This window comes from Letharia lupina (genome assembly GCF_014066315.1).
Source record: "Letharia lupina isolate WasteWater1 chromosome Unknown contig_24, whole genome shotgun sequence".
Taxonomy (NCBI): Eukaryota; Fungi; Ascomycota; class Lecanoromycetes; order Lecanorales; family Parmeliaceae; genus Letharia; species Letharia lupina.
Window position 1 is genome coordinate 92905 of NW_023502993.1, and position 25007 is coordinate 117911.

The 25007-nt window shown below is 49.5% G+C and overlaps 8 protein-coding genes across 8 annotated transcripts; 2 read left to right on the top strand and 6 right to left on the bottom strand.

Moving 5' to 3' along the window:
* Positions 1–2290: 2290 nt before the first annotated feature.
* On the bottom strand, positions 2291–3508 carry HO133_006256 (uncharacterized protein; the record flags this gene model as incomplete). The annotated part of the gene is made up of 2 exons (XM_037297154.1): positions 2291–2902; positions 3119–3508. 2 exons carry the CDS (start codon positions 3506–3508, stop codon positions 2291–2293), a joined length of 1002 nt encoding a protein of 333 aa, XP_037147279.1.
* A 44-nt stretch (positions 3509–3552) lies between these two features.
* Positions 3553–4897, bottom strand: HO133_006257 (uncharacterized protein; the record flags this gene model as incomplete). Its single annotated transcript, XM_037297155.1, has 4 exons — positions 3553–3676; positions 3836–4068; positions 4119–4186; positions 4864–4897. 4 exons carry the CDS (start codon positions 4895–4897, stop codon positions 3553–3555), a joined length of 459 nt encoding a protein of 152 aa, XP_037147280.1.
* Positions 4898–5405: 508 nt separating this feature from the next.
* Positions 5406–7446, bottom strand: HO133_006258 (uncharacterized protein; the record flags this gene model as incomplete). The annotated part of the gene is made up of 6 exons (XM_037297156.1): positions 5406–5633; positions 5684–5774; positions 5823–6285; positions 6337–6684; positions 6744–6822; positions 6874–7446. 6 exons carry the CDS (start codon positions 7444–7446, stop codon positions 5406–5408), a joined length of 1782 nt encoding a protein of 593 aa, XP_037147281.1.
* A 1226-nt stretch (positions 7447–8672) lies between these two features.
* HO133_006259 (uncharacterized protein) lies at positions 8673–11771 on the bottom strand (the record flags this gene model as incomplete). Its single annotated transcript, XM_037297157.1, has 6 exons — positions 8673–9115; positions 9165–9822; positions 9873–10887; positions 10938–11066; positions 11460–11557; positions 11622–11771. 6 exons carry the CDS (start codon positions 11769–11771, stop codon positions 8673–8675), a joined length of 2493 nt encoding a protein of 830 aa, XP_037147282.1.
* A 168-nt stretch (positions 11772–11939) lies between these two features.
* On the top strand, positions 11940–14226 carry HO133_006260 (uncharacterized protein; the record flags this gene model as incomplete). Its single annotated transcript, XM_037297158.1, has 3 exons — positions 11940–12120; positions 12171–13541; positions 13592–14226. The coding sequence occupies 3 exons, from the start codon at positions 11940–11942 to the stop codon at positions 14224–14226; spliced, it is 2187 nt and encodes a 728-aa protein (XP_037147283.1).
* Positions 14227–15115: 889 nt separating this feature from the next.
* Positions 15116–16280, top strand: HO133_006261 (uncharacterized protein; the record flags this gene model as incomplete). The annotated part of the gene is made up of 2 exons (XM_037297159.1): positions 15116–15678; positions 15734–16280. 2 exons carry the CDS (start codon positions 15116–15118, stop codon positions 16278–16280), a joined length of 1110 nt encoding a protein of 369 aa, XP_037147284.1.
* Positions 16281–17937: 1657 nt separating this feature from the next.
* HO133_006262 (uncharacterized protein) lies at positions 17938–19175 on the bottom strand (the record flags this gene model as incomplete). The annotated part of the gene is made up of 2 exons (XM_037297160.1): positions 17938–19007; positions 19124–19175. 2 exons carry the CDS (start codon positions 19173–19175, stop codon positions 17938–17940), a joined length of 1122 nt encoding a protein of 373 aa, XP_037147285.1.
* Positions 19176–20617: 1442 nt separating this feature from the next.
* On the bottom strand, positions 20618–24099 carry HO133_006263 (uncharacterized protein; the record flags this gene model as incomplete). Its single annotated transcript, XM_037297161.1, has 5 exons — positions 20618–21153; positions 21226–21983; positions 22126–22725; positions 22777–23479; positions 23559–24099. The coding sequence occupies 5 exons, from the start codon at positions 24097–24099 to the stop codon at positions 20618–20620; spliced, it is 3138 nt and encodes a 1045-aa protein (XP_037147286.1).
* Positions 24100–25007: the final 908 nt, after the last annotated feature.

The following is a 25007-nucleotide window of genomic DNA, read 5'->3' on the forward strand; positions in this document are numbered from 1 at the left end:
GGACGCTTTCCAAGTAATACATTCTGTCACATAGAGGATTTCCTACGCCAAAGGTATCCAGAAGTAGAACTTTCCAAAATCAGAGATGAGATAGCGCCGAGGAGTAGTAGTTGCGTCCGAGACCAGAATTGGTAATGTTGGTGGGTCTAGAGTGTACCCGCAGAATACGTGCCACTGATGCTCTCGAGTGGATGTAGATCATTCGACCAACTCTTAGGTACATGATTCATTTTAACTCATCGGTAGCGAAATCTGTACCCGCTCTATTGTGGTCAGTGTGATCTAATCAAGCTAAATCAAAAGCAGTACTCACAGCTTCTGCAACTCCGTAGGATTTTCGCTCGTCGTCTTGAGAGGTCGACTGCTCCTAGGCCGCCGCACTATGCTCGGAGGATACTACTCGACTCGATGAACTCGAGCTCCCATCCGGCGCAGACGGAGTATCCTTAGTCCCTAGTTTTGGACTGAATATGCCCGAAGACCCACTGGGAATCCCGGGCATGAGACAACCTGGAAGTCGCATCAACGTAGGCGTCATTGTAGAGATGTTTAGTCTTGGGAGTCATATCAGAATGATCGAGGTCGCTAAGGGCTTGCGGCTTTGACAGATCAGATCATGCACGCACGAAGTAAGGGCCATGCTTCCTCCAAATTAATGGCTACTTACCAGTGACATGGCGCTAAAAGTCTCGCGAAATGGCAACAGCTCGTCGAGTGCGCGTCGGATAGCTTTTGGCGGCAAGGGTTCCTCGCGGCTTGAATTTTGTGGTACCTGAAAAATTGGTAGAAATGCAATACCAAGTAGGCTTGGAACCCAAAGAAGCTGAATACCGGCGGCCGTGTCCACCCATGAGAGACAAGACTAGCTTTTCGTGTAGTACAGTGCAACGAGTCACCAAGAACACTTTGTTGGTTCGAGCGTGGGAGGTAGAAGGTAGATCTCACAACGACACCGGCATCTTAGCCCGGGAATTAGGTGGAATGTGTCATTTTGAAGAGGATTTGTTCTTTTGGGTGAAGTGAGAGGGAGATGACTCTGTTCCCAATGGTTCATGATGGCACAATGGCACCAATTACGGCAAAACAAGATGGGGTCATAGCTGTGTCAAAGATGGAAGGCCGAGGGTGCAAATACTTCAGAGTGAAAGGTGCAGTACTGGATGTGTGCCCCGAAGTTGTTGATGTTCATTCATTACCTATTCTTTAGCGATGTGGCCTTTTTTTCCTTCGAAACGAGCTTCCCCTTCTTTCTGAACGCCAGGCTTTTAAAGCGCCTATGTGGCTTCGAATCATTTTCCGGCGCGCTTAGACCCGAGCAGCAGCCCTTTCTACAACCAATGCGAACCGGTAACAGTAACAACTCGAAGCTGCGGGAAGAACGCGGAAGCCTTCGCAACACAGGAACAAGGGCGTTAGAAGATGTGTTGGATATTCCAGCCTCGATCAAGTATTAGGGTCGTCGTGCTTAGCGAACCTGCATCTGCTGTGAGTATCTCAAAGGTTAAGGGAAATGTTGGAGTGGAAAACATTGAGAAACGGAGTATGTAGACAATGTTACTCGAGAACTTCCCGTTTGGACTTTGAGTGGGAGCATTTCCATTATGGCTCGCTTCTTCGCAGCTTAGATAAAGCATTCAAGCCAGAAGACATTTGAACGGGATATTCGAAAACTTGATGGAGTCACGCCGTGCAGCTTTCTTTCAGTGTAGTACTTTCCAACTATCAAAAAGCCATGCTTCCAAGTCTATCGCCTTTTGGCATGCTTTCCCTTGACTACTGTTTTATCGCTCGGTAGCATTAGCAGTCCTCGGGTCCATAGGTCGTGAAGAAATCAATAGCCCAATCCATGTTACGAGCTAGGATAATGAGCGAAGTAAACGTGACGTTTGACACAATTCGTAGCAAAGGGAAGGTAAGACGAGAAACGCTCAACCAAGTTTTATTCCTCTCTTGTATTGTGAGACTCGGCCGCGTAAATGATACTAGATCCACCCTCGAGTTGTGAAACGCCATTGATTTCTTATATGATGTATGGCTTGGGGCTCCTGTCACAGAGAACCCGTGTGTTCTCCGGCTCCTTGCTTCTCTGCATGAGTCACTGCAATAAGTTGGGCCATCGGTTCTCCCAAGTCTAAGTTCTTGGGACGGATCCTTTAAGACCCGAAGGATGCTGTCCATGCCCATCGCTGCGCTCACGCGATGAATATCATTAGATGTCGCATCTCCGAGAATAAAACTCTCCGCCAGACTGGAAGATGAACTTCGATTTACCATCGGCGGAACAAACAGATTAAAGGATAGGTGTTGGAGGCGCTAGCCTGTGCTTTTTCCACGGCATTGCATTGCAAGCATCAGGATTCGACGCCCGCATCCAGCCGCGAGGTATCTCATCATCCGCGATTCTGTATGACTCTCTGCCCGGTAACCACTCGAGAAGCGTAAGCTTCAGCTCTACTGACGCATCTTTTAAGACCGCGAGAACGTCAGGCAAGCCTTCTGTCCCATCGATACGATAGATTGCGTCGGAGGGAGGCTTGCAAAGATAATTAGTGGAGCGTAAGCTGGGTTGGGACTCGAATAGACATGCGGGTGTTCCGTCGAGGTAGCTTTCCGAATAGAGGAGTGTGGTTGGGCAAATGCTGATTCCGTACCCACGGCACCATTTGTAGTCGACAATTTTGGGGTTGACTCGGTTGGTCCACCCTTGGGGTACATCGTTATCAGGGACTCTGTTCGAGCCTCCGTAGTCTGGGAGGAGCTCCAAGTTCTCCAGATTAAGCCCCTGTAGGGCGTTCATAGAAGTGAAGTTCGGAACTCGAAGGATGTCCTGCAGCATCCTTGGCTCATTGATGCGGAGTATGTCAAAAGACGCTTGGTCGTAGATATAGTAGTGCATCCCACACTGGAAGAGTTGGTTGATAAGCAAGGCCAAGGGAAGATCCTCCGAATGTTAGGATTGGCAGAGGAAGTCTCAAGCCGTACTCCTGAGCTGGTACATTCTGACGAAGATCTCTAAGACCTTTGAGGTCGTCGTACCAACCCGCGGGAATCTCGTCGTACGAAAGTTTGAGATGATAGATCTAGACGCTTTGGGCAACGTTTCAGCTCAACTTCTGACCAGTGTGAGTTGTTCGACGCGCTCCTTCAATGTGTCCAAAATATGCTGCAGTACGTTTGGTCGTTCGATCTTGGAGACAGCATCCCAAAGATAGAACCAACAAGAAGTGGAACCCTCGACCAAGTAAAGGGCTGGGCGATCGTGGCCACCTTCACGAAAAAGTAGCAGTGATGGTACAGAGGTTTCAGGGCGACAAAAAAGCTCCTTCTCGCAGACGCCCCGGTTGACATGAATAAACCAACCGGGAGGAACTTCTTCGTCAGGCACCATGTTTGGGCCTCCATATCCCGGAAGCAGATCGCATTTCGCGAACCTGAGACCCTTCCATCGTCGACCGCCTGACGTACGTAGGATTTGACTCAGCTCAGTGAATTCTTCAACTGGATGCATAATGGCGGAGACGTCGAGGAAGATATAGTATCGGTCACCACACCTCATGAGATACTTTGTACCGCCATATCGCCCATCGTTGACAAGGATCGGAATAGAAAGTGTAGACCGTACTCATGGCCATCAACTAGCTCCTTGATATCTTTGAGCTTCTTCGTATCCTGCGACCTGCCTTTTGTAATTTACCGAAACCAGAGTTGGAGACGTGTAATCTGATGCTGAGAGTACCAGCAAGACAATAGTTCGAGGACTCTGGTTCGGAGCCCGAACGAATGCTTGTTAATACACTGCAAGTTTCCCGGCAAGTTGTGAGACTGGGTCACATACAAAAACTCACTCGAGGCTGGAGTCCAGAGATAAAACCTTCCGAAGATCGAGAACAAGTAGCGACCAGCCTGCCCATCCTCTCTAGAAGCTAGTATCGGTAGCACAAACGGTGGTAGACTATAGTCATCGGTAGCCAGAGCACGGTTGACTGGCTCAAGGTCGTTGGGGTCATTGGCCCAACCTTCGGGCACAAGAGCCGGGAGAATTTTGCGATAATCGAATTCGTGCCCGTCCTAGAGTCATTAGCAAGGTCAGTTAGAAGATGACTATTTCTTAAACCCACCACATCAGCGTGTGAGATAATGGAATCATCCTCCTCAGAGCTTGAAACATCCAAATACGGTGGACCATCTTCGGCAGACGATGCTCGACTTGGATTGCTCGAGCTCTCGGTCTATTCTGCTGATTTCTCACAAGCAGGTAGATATTCAGTGGAAGTCGGTGCCCGGCCCTCCGCAGACCCAACAATGGAAGTCGAAGGAACCGATATGGGACAAAGGGCGACTTGATGGTGAACAGATAGCTATTCGATCTCGGAAACCAACTTTAGGGGACTCGGGCCGTATTCGACGTACCTACTTGCCGACCTCGTTTCTCAGCTAGCTAGTGCATCATCTCATACATTCAGAAGGCAACTCACCGGCGCCACGATTCTTCGAACCTAGCGAGATACCAACAGCGAGGTAAGTTTGCGGACAAGATTGGAGATATGGACGGCTCACGAACCGAAAGAAGAAGATGTGCCGGATAGGTGTGCTTGTGCTTGTGCTTGTGTTCGAAACAAGCTGCCGTAAACCTGTAAAAGCTCCCGGTCTACCACGTAAGGCGCGATGATATCCAGCGAAACTCGATACCAGCCCGGTAAGAGATAAGACGATCGTGTGGTAGAGTTGGTAGTGGATCTACCAACAAAAACACTAGGCCAAGTCCACTGCCACCGTCTTCATCCTCACGCTGCATGAAGCGTATGTGGGAAGAAAGCCAAGGATGGAGGTGAATGTGAAAACTACGACATAATGGAGTGGAACGATTTAGTACGCGAATGAGGCATGGTTGTATCATTTGCGGTATGTGTTGCTGGGCGTGAAGGTGCTCGAGAAGTGAAATGATGGAGGCTTTTGTGTTGCCAAAGTGTCATAGAAAGTGAAGGTTCGGTCTCCCACATGACTCATGATTGGCTACGTGCACCAATCACGGCAAGACTATGTGGGCGCTGATGTTGTTGACTTTGATGCGATAGATATGAGGAGTTATGGCAATGGAGGGCACAGTGGTTGGAATTCTCTACAAACACCCTCTATCCTTCCGAGCTTGGCGTTTTACCAAGTCTTATACTCGACAAAGGAATGTACAACATGTGAACAAAGTCCGTCACTTCTTCGTCTTGAAACGAATAATGCACATTTTGATCCCTCAGTTGCGCAAGCAAGACCCAAATACCTTGCTGCCTACGCCATGTTCATGCATGTCGTTACTATCCTGCGCCACCTCATGCAGGCTTTCCATTATGCAGAAAATGCAGCTTGCCCTTTTTGGATAGAAGACGCTTCGTGAGGCAATCCGTCAAGGATCAGTCCTCGCCGCTCTGATAGTACTCAAGATCAATCTCTTCCCTCGCCCTTTCCCGCTGTAACCTAATCCGCGCAGCCTCTGTGCCATCATCCGTAATGGTCTCCTTAAACCAGGGGTGCTTGAGAGCCTGCTTCGCAGTGAGACGCTGCTTTGGGTCATACACGAAGATACGGCGAAGCAGGTCGAGGAATTGCTTGTTGAACGCTGTGTTTGCGGGGATGACCTCCTATAGCTTATTTAGCTGCTACCCTCGGCAAGGCGCGAAGAATTACATACGGGAAGTGTCTTCATCGCCCTGACATACTTTTTCGAAGCCTTCGGAGTCTCCGAGTTTGGGTAGTCAAGTTTCAAACCTCGGGTGAAAAACCTGGGATTGATCAGCATATTTCGTGAATAGAGTAGACACATTACTCACGCTGCAGCTTGGTTGCGATTATTGTTTCGACCAGTGCCCTGGACTTGCCGAACCAGCTTAGGCTCAATCCTGCCGCCGCATACGCTCTCCATCATTGCAAGATGCTCAAGATTATCATGCGTTTGGAAGAGAGCATCACCGGTGAAGAATTCGACGAGGATGCAGCCAATACTCCAAATATCGCACGGATAGCTCCACCCTAGGTTAAGTATGATCTCCGGTGCTCGATAGTGCCTTGTTGAAACGACGGTGGAGTGGTATTCGTCATCAAACGTTGCAGATCCAAAGTCAATGAGTCTGATCTCGGTGTCAAGTAGGACTCGCCGCTGGCGTGCAACGCGCTGTACTGTAGTAGACGAAGAAGGGATGTTGCGGTTATAGGTGAAGGTTTGATATGAGTTGCCGACGAGGAGAATGTTTTCCGGCTTTAGATCGGTGTGTATTAGATTAAGGTCATGCAAGACTGGAGCACAATGTCAGTTGAAACCCAATCAAGGTAGGATAGAGGACATACAAGCAACGCTGGTGAAGAGCTGTCGAGCAAAACTCTGAATCTGACTGCTTGGAAAAGGCACAAAGAGGTTGCCCTTAAGAAAGTCGAAGACGCTCTGGCCCAGAAGATCGGTGACTATGCAGATGTGGTTACGGAAGTCGAAACAGTCCCGTAGATGTATGCATTTATTCCGATTCTGTCGGTCATTGTGGGACAAAGTCTGTAGCACCCGTAGCTCAATACGCGAGGCATCCCGGTATTTCTGCACGGATCGAATGATCTTGATTGCGCACTTCGACCTTGTCCGTCTGTCAAAAGCTTCTACAACTTTGCCGAAGGTGCCCTGGCCCAGAAGTCTGTTCACTTGATCTGCAAACAGTCAGCACTCAGTCCGTCTAATGACAGTCCGCTCTTCGAGAGGCACTCACATCTGTCACCTATGGGCATATCCTCTGTCACTATGTAATGGCCATCATCATCGTCGATCTTCTCGTGAGTAGTCACAGTCTTCTCCAAAAGTCAGCGTCCTGATTCTGGCCTGTATGGTAAATGCCTTACATCTTTGATCGATGGCACATGGACATCTCGAGCCTTGATGGGAGGCTTCGGTGGCGGCACATAGGCACTATATGCGTCTCCTACTACCTCAATCTCCTTCCTCTTTTTCTCATCAGCAATCTGTTGCCGCGTTACGCGTTTCCTCTTCTGCCCCACTACACTGTCCTCGGCATACGCTCCACTGGTCCCATGACTCGAATGTGACCCCAATGATGTAGGTGCTGTAGTCTGTAGCGATGTGGTTCGGTCCGTTGAGATCGTGTTGGACCCACTGTTCCCATTCGAATATGTACGGGCATGGGAAAATGCTTGCTGATCCCTTGCAGCATCGTAGGCGGTTGTGGGACCGGTCCGCCTCTTCTTGTTGGCATGCTCTGCACCTCTCACTGTTGCTTGTGGCTGTTGCTGCTGGGGAACTCGCTCATTCTCTTTCCGTGATGGAGGTTGTGGTGAGTCGTCATCAATGACAATGATCTCTTTAGGTGGTCCGTTCTTGTAAAATTCATGCCAATCTGGACGCCTCTCTCTGTTCCTCGATCCCTGCAACGCTGATGTAGACTGTGAAGTTGTCATATTGCTGGACTGAGGGGGTTGTCTTGAAGCCGAGGTATTGGAGGGCCGTGGAACGGATCCGGGTGTATTGTTGGGAAAGCTGTAAGAAGGAGCTAATCGCGACGAGGATCCGTTCGGCAATGAGTTGTTAGCTGCGTAAGAAGCCGAGTTGGTGCTGTAAGCTGAATGATGACCGAAGTGAGGGCTATGAGGAGGGAGAGTTGCAGTCATTGTAGAAGGCAAAGACATCGCTCATCGTAGGTGAGAAGATCTGATCGAGTGGCCCGATAGTGCTGTTCGGTGTCGGGCGGCAAGAAATGGTGCTGACACCTGGGCTAGAGAGGCTTTGAATCGAAGGCTATGGATTCTCCATGACCGACTCGAGTGTTGAGAGAATCTGGGTGATGTGTTCTCTGCTCTTGGGAATGAGGTGGCCGTGGAAAATGAGCACTTTTAGTGGGTGTTTCGGTCGCGCGTTGGGGGGGAAAGGCGGAGTCTTGGTCAGGCGTTGGATTCCCGAGCCTCTTGGGAGGCAGCAATGGGTGAATGCGAGGGTGTAAAGTAGGACTAGATGTTGGGCAAGATAAATATCAACCTGGATCACAGCTGAGAGCCTGGTAAAGGCAGCGGAATGCTGTGTCGTGGACGTTGAAGATTTGGGGACAGTGCTTGAGAGGTGGTGAGAGGATTTGGAGATGAGAAAGTGCACTAAGCCTATTCGAGAGCTAGAGCAAAACTCGGGAGGAAGAAATGACGACGGTGGTTGTTAGGAAGACTACGGATTCTGTAACTCGCCGAGAAGCGCAACCTCGACTTTTTCTTTTTTTCTTTCTTCATAAGAAGAAATTGTCTTGGGAAAGTCTCTACTATTTACCAGAGCGCTTGAATTATATAGCAGAGCGGGAATTAAATCTCTCCCTTTGACTCCTGGCAATAACAAGTACCTACCTTAATGGCGGATAGAGTGATAGAGTGAAGCTACCTAATCTCAATGACGCGACTACAGCCAATGGCGAATCACGTGAATCTCTCACACAGCACAGCCTCTAGCATACTACGTGCTCTCTGTTCCCAGTGATACATCAATGGATAATAGAAGAATAAAGCAGGGTAGGAAATTTGCACTCGATAAGGCAACAAGAATTCATGGGACCACAGTGGGTACACCACTGCTCCTGCCAAATGCTACTAGAGCGCCAGGATATCGTACGAGAGATGTCAGTCATCATCGTCCCGACTACCGCATCTCAATTCTTGCCCTTTCCCCAAAGTGGAGCTACCGTTTCTACCGCCCTCTCGACTACCGCCTTCACCCTCTCCCGGAGCACATTACTCGCACACTCCACCTCCAGCGTCTCCAACCAGACCTTCACCACTTGCTTGTCCACTTTGATTTGAACGCCAGGCACGGGAATCCCAATACTATGCAACCTCTCGATTTCTTCTGCTTCCTGGTCCTCCGCATCATCTTCATCTGCTTCTTCCTCGGGCTCGTTCTTGATGCCGTCGCCGTCAAGCGCAGGCTTCGGCGGCTTAGGGAGGGTTTTCGGTTTGGCTAGAGGAGTGACTAAGGGACCAAATTGGGCTTCAAGGAACATGCAGAGACGTGAGAATCGCTCTTCCGGTGTGACGTTCGAGTGAAGGTTGCGTTCACCCTGATGGTGGTGGTGTTGATGACTTTTCGAAGATTCTGAGAGACATCAGCAATCTTGCATAAACGCTGTCAGGCCAAGACCTACGCTTGACCGCAGCCGGACTGCTTTCCGCTGTGAATAGTACAGCCAGCACTGCATCGGCAATCCCATCATTGAGCATGTTGCCCTCCCATTCGACCTCTACCTGCCCGTTGTTCTGGTACCGAACAATCACACAGCCCATGACCAGGTACGCAACCGCATGCGGAGAGTATTCAATCTCTTCGTCTGCTATTTCTTCTTCATGGGACACACCGTTGCCGTTGACCTGAGTAGCCCCATTTGACGACGGCTTCTTCTGCGGCTTGATCTCCTCTATGGCACCGAAAGTTCCTTCCAAAGCCCACTTGATCAAGTCGATCCCAGCTGCGCTTAGCGTGATCTTCTGCTTGCACATGATCGTGGTCGTGTTCAATCCGGCATACTCCCTGAGATCTTCAGGCGCCATCAGGGACATCTTGAAATCGTTCTGTACAAGGACACCGGTAATGAGCCTTTCCTCCTCGGGGTCCGAGGATTTGGGCGGAGGAAGCTGAGCAAGTTGTCCAACCACTCTGGCAGTCTTGTCAACTTTGAATGGAATGCGAAGTTCTTCGGTGTTGGCAGGGCTGAAGATTTTGGTTTTGGTTGCTTTGTCGTTGTTGAGCGAAAGAAGCTTGGACTTGAGACGCATCATGTTGTGTTTCTCTCCATGAACGAGTATCTGCAAGGGTCGTCAATACAGTTTATCGATATCGGGTAGATCATGCATACCACAACAGGAGCTGCAACCTCCTCGATAAAACTCTGATTCTCTTGACCATCCACATGAGCTGCAAAGCTGAACTCTTGCACGCTACATCTCCTTGGTATCATTGGCTTTTCGGCCTCACCATTGGCGCCCGGACCTCTTCTCCCCACAGGTGCTGCGCTTCGATTGGTCATGATGGCTGGTATGCTATCCGGCTCATGCGACATCTGTTTTGCCATTGTTCCTTCTACGCTGTATCCAGTGATCACGACCCCATTCCTATCGCTGGGCGCCCATCGTTCAAGAAGCTCTCTGCTGATGCCGCTTTGTAGCATACCCGGACTCGCCAGTACTACACAGCCCCCAACATCATCAAATCGTTCGAGGTTCTTCAAACTGCGAACAAAACGGAAATCCCAAGGTCCACCTCTATCAGTATCACCAGCTTGTTCTGCTTCTGCCATTCTCTCGCGGAAAAGACGCTTGATGTTGTCATTCATGGCGGAAACGTACGTTTGATACACTACCATACATTTCCTGGCAAGATTGGAGGCATAGTAGATAGGTATGCGCTGAAACTCGGCGTGTCGTGACCAGTAGTCGTCCAGAATTAGCAAAAGCTCCTGAGCTCGTCCCAGGGCAAAGACAGGCATCAAGACTCTTCCTCCTCGATTGAGTATACCCGTCACACTTTTCATTAATGCAGTTTCTCGCTCTGCCCGCGGTATGTGTGTAGCAATGCCATATGTGCTTTCTGTGATGAGTACATCGATCTTGATGCCCCTTGGGACTTCCGCGGAAACCAAATGGCGGTCATCTTCTCGCGAATAGTCTCCTGTAAAAAGGATCTTGAGACCAGCTATCTCGATCAAGAACATGGCAGCTCCTAGAACATGGCCGGCAGGATATGGCGTAAACCGAATGGAGGAAACGGTGTGCGTTGTATTGAAGTCCACGGCCTCGATCTGGGAGAAAGTTGAAAGATGATCGGCTTCAGTGTAGAGGGCCGTTCGTTGTTCGGAGGAGGAAGAGAGACTCCTGCAAAGGAGTCAGCTAGGCGATTGCTCCAGAAAGACTCGTGGACGTACTGTACTCGTACACTGTCTTGTATCAGCCACTTGTAAATCGCTTTTGTAGGATGCGTCATGAAGACGCGTCCTCTGAAGTTGGTTTTGGCAAGGACGTAGGGCAACGCCGAGGCATGGTCAAGATGGAAGCTGAAACGCGAGGGTCAGCATCATTATCATTTTGAGGCGTATGTTTAAGATCCAGAAATGGACAGCAACTTTTCAGGCCAGAAGTGCACGGCATAGCAAAGAGCGACTGGTGGGGCATCACTGGCGAGCAGAGGCGGCGGATTGGAGCATGGCCGAGGTGAACGACATTCAATTGATGTTCTGCATACATACTCGTGCTTTGACACTTTTGACGAACAAGTGGCCTGCGCAAAGGGTACGGACTACTATCCGACTCTACGAGCTGGTCATGCCAGCACCAGTAAAGCAAAGGATGCCGCCGGTGTTCCCAAGTCCTGAACACCTCCCCCCAAAATACCCCAATGCCCGTATATTATAAGATAAATCGCTACCGAGAGGAAATAGAGCACTTACTGGCTAACGAGCAGTATGTCGATGGTGCTAAGGTCGAATTCGTCGAAGTAGGGTAAAGCTGCAAGACCTTCTCGGGCAGGGTGTTGTCCAGCGTCGAGCTGTGAGATAGTCTGGTCAGTACAATACGTATAGCGTAGAGAGTAAGACTGCCATAAGCCGTACCATGATGGTCTTGCCCTTGTACTGTATGATATGGCATGATCTGCCCACTTCGTTCCCACCTCCTAGGCAAAGGAACATGAGCTCATCCGCTGGGTCGATAGGTTCTTCGATCACCTCCGCCATTGCTCCAAGCTTCCTCTTGGCAGCCATGCTGAAATGTGATGAAGGAATGCGTCCTTGCTAATGATCGAAATGGCCGCCTGCTGTCTTTGGACACCCGATCATACTGGGAAAGCAGCGGTAGCAGTTGTAGAGATGGCCCTTGTAGCATAGAAAAGAAGCTTGAATGCGCGGATGACGGTAGTGTTGCTCACGGCGATGGATGCAAGTAAGGAACAAGTCAAGCTTGAAGCGAGCTATTTTTGCTTGTGCCAAGACTGGGCACGTGATGACGAAAATTGCGGAGCCGCATTCCTAGCTTCAACAGTGGCATGGTTCTTTCATGGACAATCTATCACTCCATCCTCACAACAACCTTCGTTGCAGCGCTTCAAGTCACGTAAGACTCTTGCGCCTACCACACTCTTTTGGCTCTGGCTAAGTACGCAGATGCGAGGAAACTAGGAGAAAGCTGCGGCAGAGCGCAGAGCAAAGCTCGCGCAGGTGGCCTTGCCCCTCTAGGCGGTCTTGAAGGAGGCCTTGACAATCGAGAGCAGCGCCGAGGGTGCCTTTCCATCATGACGCACCAACAGCAACAGCAGCAGCAGCAATACCCTCCGCGCGTGTTCTCCCCTCCAGGACGGACGGACTCACCTCAGCATGCCCCCCCTTATCCCTTCCCCGCGAACAAACGCCAGCGACTCTCTCCAAATCCTCAGTCGCCATACAATTCGCCAGGTATACAGAACATCGCTCTGCCGAATCAAGTCTTTAGCAGTCCATACTACGGTACTCAGCAAAACGGTGGTCCACCAAATCACACCTACAACACAAATCACAGTTACGGCAACCAGCAAAGTCCCTCATACCCTAGCCAGCAAGGCCCCGCCTACGGCCCGAGTAACACATACGGTTCGGGAAGCCCCTACACGCCGAATAATAACTACAATTCCATGAACCACCCACCCTCTCAGCATTATGCGCCTCCTCCCCATTCTGCCGCCCCCTCGCAGCCCCCACCCACGGGAACAATGGGACCTCCCTCGCGGCCTGCTGCTGACAAGCCTACGGACATCAACGAGCTAGGAGACGTTTTGGCGGGATCTGGTGTCGATCTTAGGGAGGAGGAAGCTGCGTTATTGGCGTACGGTCGGCCAGGCCAACAAAGACAGGATACAGTTTATGGTGGGAGCTCATTCAATTCGTTCGGAGCAAGCTATTCAACATCCGCCGACAACTTCTATTCGTCAAATGTTCCCGGCGATCGAAATAGCTTCTATGGAGCTGGCACCTTCAATCAGCCTGCAGAGCCATATATGTCCGCTGAGGAGATCGCAGCTGCAGATCGAAAGAAGGTCATACGGCGCAAAGCTGAGATCAAATCCTACCACCTTAATGATCCGTTCCTCTGGGGTGGTTCTCTATCAAGACGACTCTTAATACAGGCTCAAACTGTGCAAGTGCAGGTCCCACGGAATGGCCTGTTAAACAATGTCACCGGGCAGATTGTTCCTCATCAGCTTCTTGTCCATGGTCCGGACAAGAATGAGAACCTAAGGATAGTAAAGGGGGAACCTTTGCTAAATACGGAGGGTCCCTACGTTGAGATACTGTCTTTACTTTCCTTGGCTGCAGAGGAGCGAATGCGTGGACTTGTGGAAGACGCTGCAAACCTGGCAAAGGGCAGGAGAATCGGGTCGCATGCCGTAGTTCCGGTTGAGTTGGCTGATTTGGCAACTGGCGAGGGAGCCACTGAGACAGCGAACGGATTGCCAACCCCTAGCAACAGCGCTGTCTCGCCAAAGAGCAATCCGCTCAAGCGTACGACCTATTTGTCCTATTTGCGCAAACTCATACTTACTGCTCAATAGGCTCCTACGCCGAAGTCAATAGACCTTTAACTCCTTCTGCCAGCGAGCCAGCCACGCCTACCACCATCCAATTTGCCAACCCTGTTGTGCACGCTCTTCAAAAGATTACCAAAGACGAGCGAGCTCAAGAAGAGGAACGACTCGCGAAGCGCCGACGTCGCGCAGCTAAAGCTGATAGCAATGGAACAGGTTCTGCTACTGCTGGACTCATCGGCGACGTAGCTCCTGATGTAGATACAAGGAGGGGGAGTAAGAACAAGGAAGCGGCGGCGAAGAAGGTAAACGAGGCGGCGCAGCATGCTGCCACCACCAAGACAATGAACATGGCTTTAGGTTTTGGCAGTAGGGCGACGCCGTCATGGATGAAAAGAGGCACCGATACAACACCTAGCAATCCATATCTACCGAACAAACCCAAGGCAGGTCCTCAGGGCTCCAAAATTGGAGCTTCAGGCGGGAACGGTGCTGGTCTTGGTTTACCGAAAAGTAGGGTATTCGGACAATTCAGGGAAGATAAGGATACTGGTTCTGGCATTCAACTCAGGGACGTTGTGTCTGTTCTTGAGCATGATGGCAAAGAGAAGAAAGCCCTTCAGCGAGCCTACAGCAGGCTCGGAGCAGCGGCTAGGAGATGATGCATCGTGTTTCAATTCTCACAAAAGACACTTTGGCATCTGGTATTACCACTTAGCGAGGCGCTGGAGGCGTTTGGAAATTTTACGTGTCCGCAGGGTGCCGTCTATGGTGTTCATCCAATATCAAGGCATCCATTGAATCATACGCTGTATTACTAGTCATTTTGCATGGTTCTCAGAAGACACAGAACAAGCAGGTAGCCAAATCGAGTTGACGACCTCTTTGAAGGCGACAACAGTCTTACACTTACCGAGGCTCTCTCATTCGATACTCCGCAATGCGTTTGATGCATCAAGCCTAGAATAATCATACCACCGTTATTCCACTTCTAGATCAAAAAGCAGCCAGGTGGCCATACAATGCAACAAATAGCGCTTTACATACAATATTATAAATACGCCCAAGCTGACCCGGACAGAAATCCATGTCGACCTCACCTCCGCTCGCCTCGTCAAAGATGACAAATTGCGCTCCCATCCAATCGTTCCGATGCCCATGCACTGGAATGTGGTACAAGATTCGCCCCTATATACCCCGGAACAAGCTCCCGCCCGGCACCACTTTGAGCCGCAGACACCTAAAGTTTTTACATAAAACAACTTCATGATCGACGACGACAACGGGAAGTCCCTGAGAGGCCCCAAATTGACGTGCGTTGGGTCTGCATGCCTGTAGATCCTGGGCCAAAGGGGGCATGCCTTGTGGTCTATCATTCTGATTGAACGCTTTGTGCCTCATGACTCTCATCATCAACCCTGCCATCAAGCTCCTGCGTTTGTACATATAAAGTGACTGACAGACTCTTCCAAATATTGCAATTGTCAGATCCTATACTGTGATCTTTACAATTCCCTGTCCTACCCTCAAGACTCGGAGTTCTTCGTATGAATGGATGAACACTCATTGGTCGTGTTTGATGGCGGGTCTTTGCTTGTGCTGAACGATGCAGACCGAGCACGCGTGCTTGGCAAGACAATTCAAAGCGTCAACGACTACTTCGACTCTCCCCTTGGAACGATCAGCAATGATACTATACCCGATCTTGGACTCGACCTTGGTTTTGACTTCACACAAAATCAGCCTTTCGAAGTGTACGATCCAGGTGACACGCCATATCAACCACGGCCATGTCGAGCAGAAATCGTGCAAATGGAAGAGGCCTGCGCCTCGGGTGATATGGCTGCTGTCCAGGCTGTGTTCCGTTCGGAATGGGTTGAAAAACCGGCGGACGATCGAATAGACAAAGATCAATTCGCAAGTTCTTTCAAGGTCGCTATAAAAAACGATCATCTGGCTGCCGCGTCCTTCCTCATAAGTGTTGGGGTAATGATGGATTTGGCTCATTTCAAGTGCGCTCTGGAGCTGAAAGCGTATCCATTCCTACAACTCTTCCTGGAGCATGGATTTGATATCAACGAGCAGCTGAGCTGGAGTGAACCTGGGCCGCTGACGTAAGGTCCCTCTGAACCTACCATGGAGACGAAATTGACTAGTTGGGTTTTCTAGGGCAGCATTCCACGATATAGAGCTTACCAAGTGGTGTCTGGCCCGTGGGGCCGATCCAAATGCCGAATGCATGCTGGACAAGACCCCGCTTTCCATCGCCGTTGCCGAGGCCTCATTTCCTATCATCCAGTTACTCTTCGATCATGGTGGCTCAGCCAACCACGGGCAACTGCTGCACTATGCTGCGCGGCGGGTTCTACCTGATCGGCTTAGGGTGCTAGATTTCGTCTTGGAGGAAGTCAACTTGCACAAGGGACCTTCCATCAATGACATCATGTATCAGGATCGGCCGTACTGTTATGGTTTACAAGAATGTATTGGCATAGGGACCCCTCTGCATGAGGCGGCGTCGTGGGGGAAGCTTGACATGGTTGAGGCGCTGGTAGCAAGGGGAGCAGATCCCTGCATTTTAAATTCTAAAGGGGATCTCGCCATCGAGCTAGCGCGATGGTATGGTCACAGGGAAGTGGTTGAATATCTGCTGCCACTGTCGCGTTCTTCCCTAAACTTCGTATTTCAAGCGGGAAGTACTGTTGGACGAGCATGAAGGTGTGGTCAAAGGGGTTAGTTTCGACATTCTTCCCCGACGATTGTTGGAAATTAGGCAGTTGTCGCACTTGAATTCAACGCAGAAGAACATTCAGGAATCAAACTGTGCATCCCCCAGATTTGTAAAGCACTGCTACTGGAACCTGGTGAAGGCAGTTGAAGGTTCTCCGGGCGAATTTGTGTATGTATATTGGAGCACGACCATGTTCATGCTTTCTTCCTCATGTTCTTCGCTTAAGTCATGAGTCAGTCACACATAGCTCTATCGGTCAAATTTTCTTTCGCTGTCGAGTACCTGTCCTTGTAACAGGTCATGAGCCTTATCACTCATGGACCGGATCAGCCATTAGTTAATTATATCATCGCCTCCCTACGACTTATCAAGCATCGAAGATATTTTCGCCCCAGCACGGCGATACGAGCCCACGGCGCTCGACGACCTCCTCCAGATGATTTTCGATAGCTCGAAACCCTCTACAATCAAGACGTCTTGTATTTAATTCGAGCTTCTGAAGCTCAATAACTACCACACCTGGGCACGTGCTCACGAGCGCTTCTTCCGGGGGCAGAAGCCTCTGCAGTCTCGAGTCAGGAAGCGTATTTCGACCAAGGGAGCCTTCAAGAGGATGAAAAGAGACTAACAAACTTGCTGATGGCCGACCAATCAACTGCAACACCGCTTGCCAGTCATGCGAAGGAGTCATACTAGACTCATACGACGGACAAGACGACGTGGAAAGAGACTTGAGATACGCCAAAATGTGACCGAGTTTCCCTAGTTCCTATGTTACAGCGATTTTACGACTATCTCAAAGGCGCCGACGAGTATATTCATGGGATACGTGTCGAGTTGACATAACTACGAGACGACATACAAGACGTTGCCGTCGCAGCTGAGCCGCTGGATGAATGTACGGCAGCTGTGATGAAGAGCGCGAGCCAGGGCGAGGAGTAAAACATGGCCAGTCAACTTGGAGCCGATCAGACGTGCTAACGAAAACCCGGACAATGATGCGCCGTCGGAGTACCGAGCAAGACTCCCACCGCCAGACATCTGCACGACGGTAAGGCTTACGCAAGCCAGAGTGCATTAAGATGAATGCTTCTCACGACCGAGGTGAGCTGCTGCCTGATGCTGTTATGTTAATAGGCCTCTTCCCAAAATCCTCTGGGATTTGTCCCTCAGGTATCGCAAGTTCTCAGCAGCACTACGATTTATCTACCACTTTACGTGTCTCGAATAGCAATCACGCTCGTATGAGTAATCGGTATGCTTACCTCACGACAGATAGGATGATACTTGTCGAGAATGGGGATATAATTTCAAGAAGTACAAGAATCATAGACCATAATGCTATTCTAGTGCTGATGTTAATCGTATAGTATAGCGGTTTCCTATAACGCTATAAATGGCATTGGCCGAATCGGTTAAAGCACTCACTCCTTAAGTTTTCGATGCGGACTGAGCCGAGGCCAAGTCTTCTTCCCATAAATTGGTGTGGCTTCAAGTGACCGTTTCTGACGTACTGGCGAGTAGCCATCAGAAGGAAGGGACGCAGAAAAGATACTGTTGAAGATTCCTCGTTTCCCTAACGGCATGTTCTTCTCCATCCAACCTGCATTGATTCCATTTAGTCTGATACAAGATCCTATACTTAGTCCGTCAGGATGACAATCTTCGCAGCCGCAGTGCTGTCATCCATCTCCGTGTGCGCCTGAACGATCTCATCAAGCTTGAACGTCTTGATAGGAATCTGCATACTACCATCCTTGATCGCGCGTGCCACCGTATTTATGGGCCCGGCGCTGAAAGGATCCGCAAAGCTCGCAAAAGTCGTCAAAAACACGCCACTTGGAATGAGGAAATTCGGATCGAGCTCGGGAAGCACCCATTTATCCCCTAAGATACCGCACGAGCACACGATACCGTTCTTCTTCGTGGCCTTCAGCGAGTCCGCCAGCGTCGCCACGCCCACGAGCTCGAGCACCTTGTCGAATCCCTCGGGGAACCGCTTCCGCGCCTCTTCTGCGATGGTTCCGCTGTCGATAAGGACGTCATCCGCGCCACTCCGACGAAGCAGATCTGCTCTGCTCTCATTACGAGTGGTCGAGACGACAAAAGCGCCATGGTGCTTCGCAATGGCCGCGGCGGCCATGCCCACAGACGACGATCCCCCTCTCACCAGCAACTTCTCCCCTTTCTTCAACAGCAACGACGAGAACAGTGCTCCCCATGCTGTATGCACCATTTCCGGCACCGCGCCCAAGATGTCCCAGCCGATCCCATCCGCATCCACCACCTGAACCTGCTTCGCAGACACACATGTGTATTCCGCATAGCCGCCATCGAAATTTCGCCCCATTCCCCCAACAATGGTGGCGACAATTTCACCTTCCTTGAACTCTCCTCCTGGCGCAGCGGCGACGATACCAGTGGCTTCAATGCCAAGAACGCGGGGGAAGGATACCCCGGGGGAGGCACCTTTGCGGGTGAACATTTCGGATCGGTTGAGGCCGAATGCTTTGATGCGGATTAGGACCCAGCCTTTATCGGGGGTGGGGATGGGACGGTCCTCGAGGATGAGGGCACTAGGTCCACCGGGCTTGTGGACGACCGCCGCGTGCATTGTCTTGGGGGTGGTGTGCGTCATGGTGAGTGGCGGATGGAAAGGTGGAGGTGTTGAAAAACGTCGGAGAGATTGAGAGAAGCGGTTTGGCTTGATGCCTGAGTCGTGGAAGTATTTTGAGAAAACGGTTGCCTCGGAAGAGTATGTACAGACTTGAGGATCTGGGATAGTAGGTTGAACATGGATAGGGTTCAGCTTCGATGGGAAAGCTTACAGAGCACGAAGCGAAGGATCGTTATGCCTGCATCATGACGTGCATCGTACATGCGAAGTAAGTGGGTGCTGCGACCAATCAATGTACAGACTTATATGCCATCAATGTTCGAGCGGCCCCTTTTAAATTCTTCGACCTACATCACTGCTTGTCCATCAATCAGGGCGCCTGTCAGATGTCATGAGCTGAAGGCGTTGTTTTGCAATTTGGAGGTGCGGTGATGAAAGGACCGCAACTTTGCATCGGCGTGAGGGCTGAAGCATCCTGTCCTTCGCATGAGCGGATCAACGATGTATCTGACGATCTGTCACATCTTGATGTCAGGATTGAGCTTTGACGTACAGTTCATGACCCTAGGCTTACCACGTGGTTCAACTTGAAGGCTGGTGTACGGGAGAAACCAATGATTGCTAGACTGAGATCGAAGGCGGTGGCGCTGCTAACGGAGCTGTAGTTGAAGAAAGCGATGGGTTTCCCTGCTGTTGGCATGCAATAGGTGGTTCCACAGGTACTTTCCGTCTTCGAGATAAAGACGATCGGCTGTTATTCCCTATTCTATAGTATGGGGGTGTAGTTAATGATACTGTATTATCGGGGTGTTAAAAGATTTGCTGCAGCACCTGTGTTCTACCCCTTATGGTGGCAATCAGGTGGCAAATGGGGGTATAAGTAGCCTACTCAGCACTCTCATAGCTACCTAATCAATCAATCCTTCATACATTTCCAACATTTTTGAAGCATGTGGGGTAGCTTCAACCCAGGTGCTGCAGCAAATCTCAACACACCCCCATGATGCAGCACCATTGACCACACCCCCATGCTGCAGAATGGCTCTCTAATAACTAGTTGTGACACGAGCACAGACCCGATCTTCCCTTTACGTGTGACACGAGCACGACTTGAGACCTGGTAACTGATATCGAAAGAGTTAAATATCGACTTGCTCAATGAAGAGGTCGGAATTATAGTTGAATTAATTGCCATTGTAGCAGGCTCACTAATGATTTTGATACTAAATACTCTAGCTACTTGAGCTCTGGTATAATTAGTAAAGCTCTAGCCACTTCTTAGGCACTGGCTAAAACAAAGACTAGTAAAGCTTTGGCCACTGCTTAGGCACGGGTATGACTGGTTTATAGTTAAATAACCTCTGCGTGCTCTGATCTCTTACTTGGGTACTAGCCGTAGTAGAATCTATAATGAAATAGTGGTAATCTCTGCGTGCTCTGACCTCTTGCTTGGGTAGTAGTCGTAGTAGAAAATAGTGGAATAGTATTGGAATAGTGGTAATACTGGTAACAGTGAAGAATAGTGATAATAGTGGTAAAGTCGTCGGAGTTGCCACAACTAAGCTGGACTTAATACTTGAAGATTGAATCAATAATTAACAACTGCGTAGTAGCAGCGCGAGGGCCTCATAACCTGTTGGAAAATGTGTATGAAGGATTGATTGATTAGGTAGCTATGAGAGTGCTGAGTGGGCTACTTATACCCCTATTTGCCACCATATAAGGTAGCTTCAACACAGGTGCTGCAGCAAATCTCAACATCTTCCAACTTAGTATACCTCTTCATCAAATCTATGCATTCCAACAATCTACCACCGGTGCGCAATTCTGCTTCTATGTAAGAATGCGGCCGCGAGACAATCATCAAGTTGACCGGGAGACAGCTCTGTAGCTCGTGAAGTTTTGCGAGAAATTCTTGAAGATCTTCATGCAGTAATTCATCAAGGCCGTCCACGACTATGAATATTCTTTCGAATGAAGATCCGCTATGTCGTAGCAATGCGAACACATGCTCAATGGCTGTGCGTGTCGAGGGGTCGTGGCGATCATCAGAAATCTCTCTGAGATTAGCAAGAGAAGGTTTCTGTTGGACAAGCTGTCTTAGTAGACTGAACACCAGATATACTGATGACTGTCTAGACTGTTCATTAAGATTGCAGTAAACATAGGCGACAGCGAAAGCCTCATCAGCAAATTGTTCTTGCAGATGGTCTATTGTGATAGATGTCAATACAGTCTTGCCTAGGATGGGTCAGCTTGAATTCACCAGTGGGCATCCAACAGCTAGCCCTATAAAGCTTGGGAACTAAATACCGAAACCTGGCCCACCACTTAGAAATAGTGTGTCACCAGTCCGACTCTTCCATGTATTCATTTCTGAAGACTTCAAGAGCCAGGCTCCAGTCCCAACTAACAGTTTACTGAAATTATTGTCTTGGTATTCCGCGAAATTTGGTTCTTGCCAACACCAATGAGGCTGATGTGCCGCAAATTCTTGTAGAAGGGAGTATGGCTCCTCCATTGGCTTCTGATCCCCGCACTGCATTAGATGTCTACTCCAATACTTCGAGGCATATGCCTGTGGGTTCTGAGCGCGCCCTTCGTGACGGACTTCCTCAACAAGGCTTTGCGTGTCATCTGTGAGAAGTCTCAGAGACCCAATGGCCGCGGTCTTGTGATTTCTTGGACTTGCAAAATCCATACGAACTTCCTCGAGATACTCTTTGACTGAGAGATGGGCAAACCTAAAGACATTGAGTTCTTCGTCGTGAGTGACGAGATTGGCGGTCAGATCCAGGACCTGTGCTTTTGTCGAGCATTTTCGTCTCGAGCTTGCAGTGACTGCCGCCATCAAGACGTCGATTTCCAGAGATTCCTGACAGCAGAGTAACCACTGTACAATGTTCTCAACTAGGATCTTGGAATTTTCCGCCAATGTTTCGATATTTCTGGAGTAGATATCTCCATAGACTCCGATTAGTGTTGGTGGCAGATGCCCTAGGCGGTCCTCCACATCGTCTTTAGATTTGAGGGTACACAAATATTGCAGCTGCAATTCTACCCATAGGAACCTTTTTGTATACATACTATTAGCGTGATTCTCGTGTTGGTCTAAAAGATTCATAAGACGCCAGGCTGGCAATCTGTTGAGAAGCATGAACGATGCAAGAGCATTTGCTTCGGCAGTCGGGTCTGGAACCTTCGTGAACTTACATGCCTTGAGCCCCTTCGCGAAGCGTCCGCTTGATCTGGTCCTTGAAAGAGTCGGAGACATCTACTGTTGACAAAAGTTTCTTCGGCTTCTCAACGATCGCATCATGTACCATCTTGTTGATATACATCTCAATATCACCTTGATTTTTCGAAGCCTTGATGCTCACATGGGGATATCCGCTGAAGAAATTGGAGAAGTCATGATCATTCCGACTCGACACGAAGATCTTAATTAGCGTCGAGCATTGTTGGAGAATCTCTTCAAGGCCTTTCAGGATCTCTCCTCTCTCGTCTCCGTCGCATTCATCCACAGCATCGAGGAGGATGTAAGTTACCGAACGCTCGCTGGCGATCTCTTTTATCAATCGAACCGCTTCTCCCAGTGGATTGTCGCTTTGTTCATCCCTTTTTCCGTACCAACGGAGAATGGGTTCTGGTAGTTCCGACTCCGAGACTATGAGTTGCCGTATTAGACTACGGAATATCGTTTCAGGCTTCGATTCCAAAGGTCTTTGTTCAACCATGCCACAGTAGGAGTATGTTGGCATAGTTCCTGAGAGGTGTCCATGGCTTTCCTTCATGTCGTGGGCCAAAATGGATCTGACGAGGTCTTAGCTCTTGCAAAAATGACTAGAGCAAAAATTGACATACACGAGCCGGCTTTTTCCCGAGCCTGGTATACCATGCAACCACATCATCTGTGATGAACTGGAGTCCAGCCAGTCATAAAGCTCCGGACTGCGTAGAAGCCATTCACCGGTGCCTTTCAATACTTTCTTGTAGATCTGTGAGTGATGGCTTTGGTGGCGTGTACTAGAAACCCAATCGAGTATCTTATCACGTTGCAAGTCTTTGAGGATGCCGTTGCTTGTTGTACTCACAGTCTGAACGTGAGAGAAGGGCCGTTTCAGGTCTTGTAAAGCTTCAAGCAGCTTGCTTTGGATTGCGTGTGAGTCATCTGCAACTTTGAGTCTCAAGTCTTGTAAAGTTTCAAGTAGAATCGCTTGGGTTGCGTTGCAGTCTCCTGCAAGAGTGATTTTCTGGTCTTCCAAGGCTTCGAGTAGCTTGCTTTGCTTTGCATCTAAGCCCTCTGCAAGGCTGAACTTCACTTCTTGTAAAGATTCCAGTAGCTTGGTTTGCTTCGCATCTGAGTCTTTTAAGTGGCTGGTTTTCAGGGCTTTAAAAGCATGAAACAACCTGCTTTGATTCGTATCTGAAGCTTGTACTTGATCGATCAGGATTGCTGCTAGAATTTGAACGGCGTAGCGCTCAATTTCATGTTGTTGACTTGATATCTCGTGGACCTTCTTTGAGTAGTGGTCACTCGACTTGAAGACGGAGCCGAATGCGCGCTCTGGGCCATGTTAGCAGTGTAATATTAGTAGGCTTTTCTCAAGTCTTTGAGACAATATGAAATTGAGCTGTTGCCTTACCACTGCTCCTCTTACAGTAGAAACGGTATGCCTTTGCAAGAAAGGAAAGAACCGTAACATATAGGCGCACAAGATCTGCTTTCAAAAGATGCACAGCCTCAGCTTTTTGCCCAAGGTAAAGACTTTCTTGAATCTTGCTCCACGCGAGAACACGAGCGACCGTTTCCACACCTTCCAAGATGACGGCGTGTTGCTCGGCATGGTTGAGCGAGGTCTGTAAGATAAAGCGCACAGCTGCCCACGGAAGAGCAGCATGACCAGGATCAAATTGCACAGCCGTGTCTCCAACCTCAACAAACTTCTTAATCCACTTTGCGACTTTTGCAAAGATATCACTAAGTACGACGCGTTCGCCCTTAGGACCTTTGAAGGTAGTTCTTTGATTACGATAGGTATCGCGCTGAGTCTCTATGCTGTGCAGCAATTCGTCCAGCTTGATCGGTGCGATGCCCTTGATTGAGTCTTTGTCTTTTGCGGCGAGTCCGGGATCTGTCAGTGCTTCAGCCCACAGATCGCTACCATTCTGATTCTGATTAGCCATAGCGTCGGAATCGCTCTTCTCTTAGATTGCAGTTAGGAGCAGATGCTAAGCGCCGACTCGCTGAACTCTGAGACAGTCGCTCTACTGTGGACGTTGGATCTGATGATGGCAAGTGACGATCTTCTTCCTTCGTGGCAAGGTGGGGGAGCGGAAAAAGTCCACGTGTAAAGTAGGCACGGAGATAAGGCAAGTCCGTCCAGTACAAGTAAAGTATGGGGGTGGGTGTCTACAACATATTCTATTCTACGCTGCTGTCCCTGTGGTCTTCCTTTCCAATGATCTAGTAGCAGCAATAACATAGAGACTCTACCAAAGTATTATTGTTCTACCAGCCATGACTTGATCTTGCCAAACAAGAGTGACAGTGCGGAGATACCGAAAATTGAAAGGCTACCACACCTCAGGGAAACGCTGCCGCTGGTGCCACAACCGTACCAGCCTAGATGGCTGCATGCAACAATGGAACGTTTGCATTGCTACCTTCTAATTTTTGCAAGTGAAATGAGGCCGAAGATATTCACAGAGAAAATTGTTGGTGATGCTCAGGACGTGACAATGGCATTGACCGAGTGGCAAGACAGTTCTTGGGGGTCCCGGCGATTCGGTTACAGTATCCTAGCTTCAAATTCGAGAAACGCAGTACCTAAGCAAAAGAGCAAATGGCGAATGCGCAAAGCTTAAGGCAAGGTGCTGAGCACAAGGTGCACACCATAAAATCTCGCAGACGGGCCAAAAGCATGCGGTCCAGAGGTCAAATGGACATTTCTCACGTGTGCTGCAGCTTTTCCACTTCTCCGGTCGGATGTCTTCTACGATATGAATGTTGCAGTCAGCTCTGTGAACAATAAGTACAGGCAGGATGCTCTGGGAACCCATTGGGTTCAAAGTAGGAAACTCGCGAATCCTGG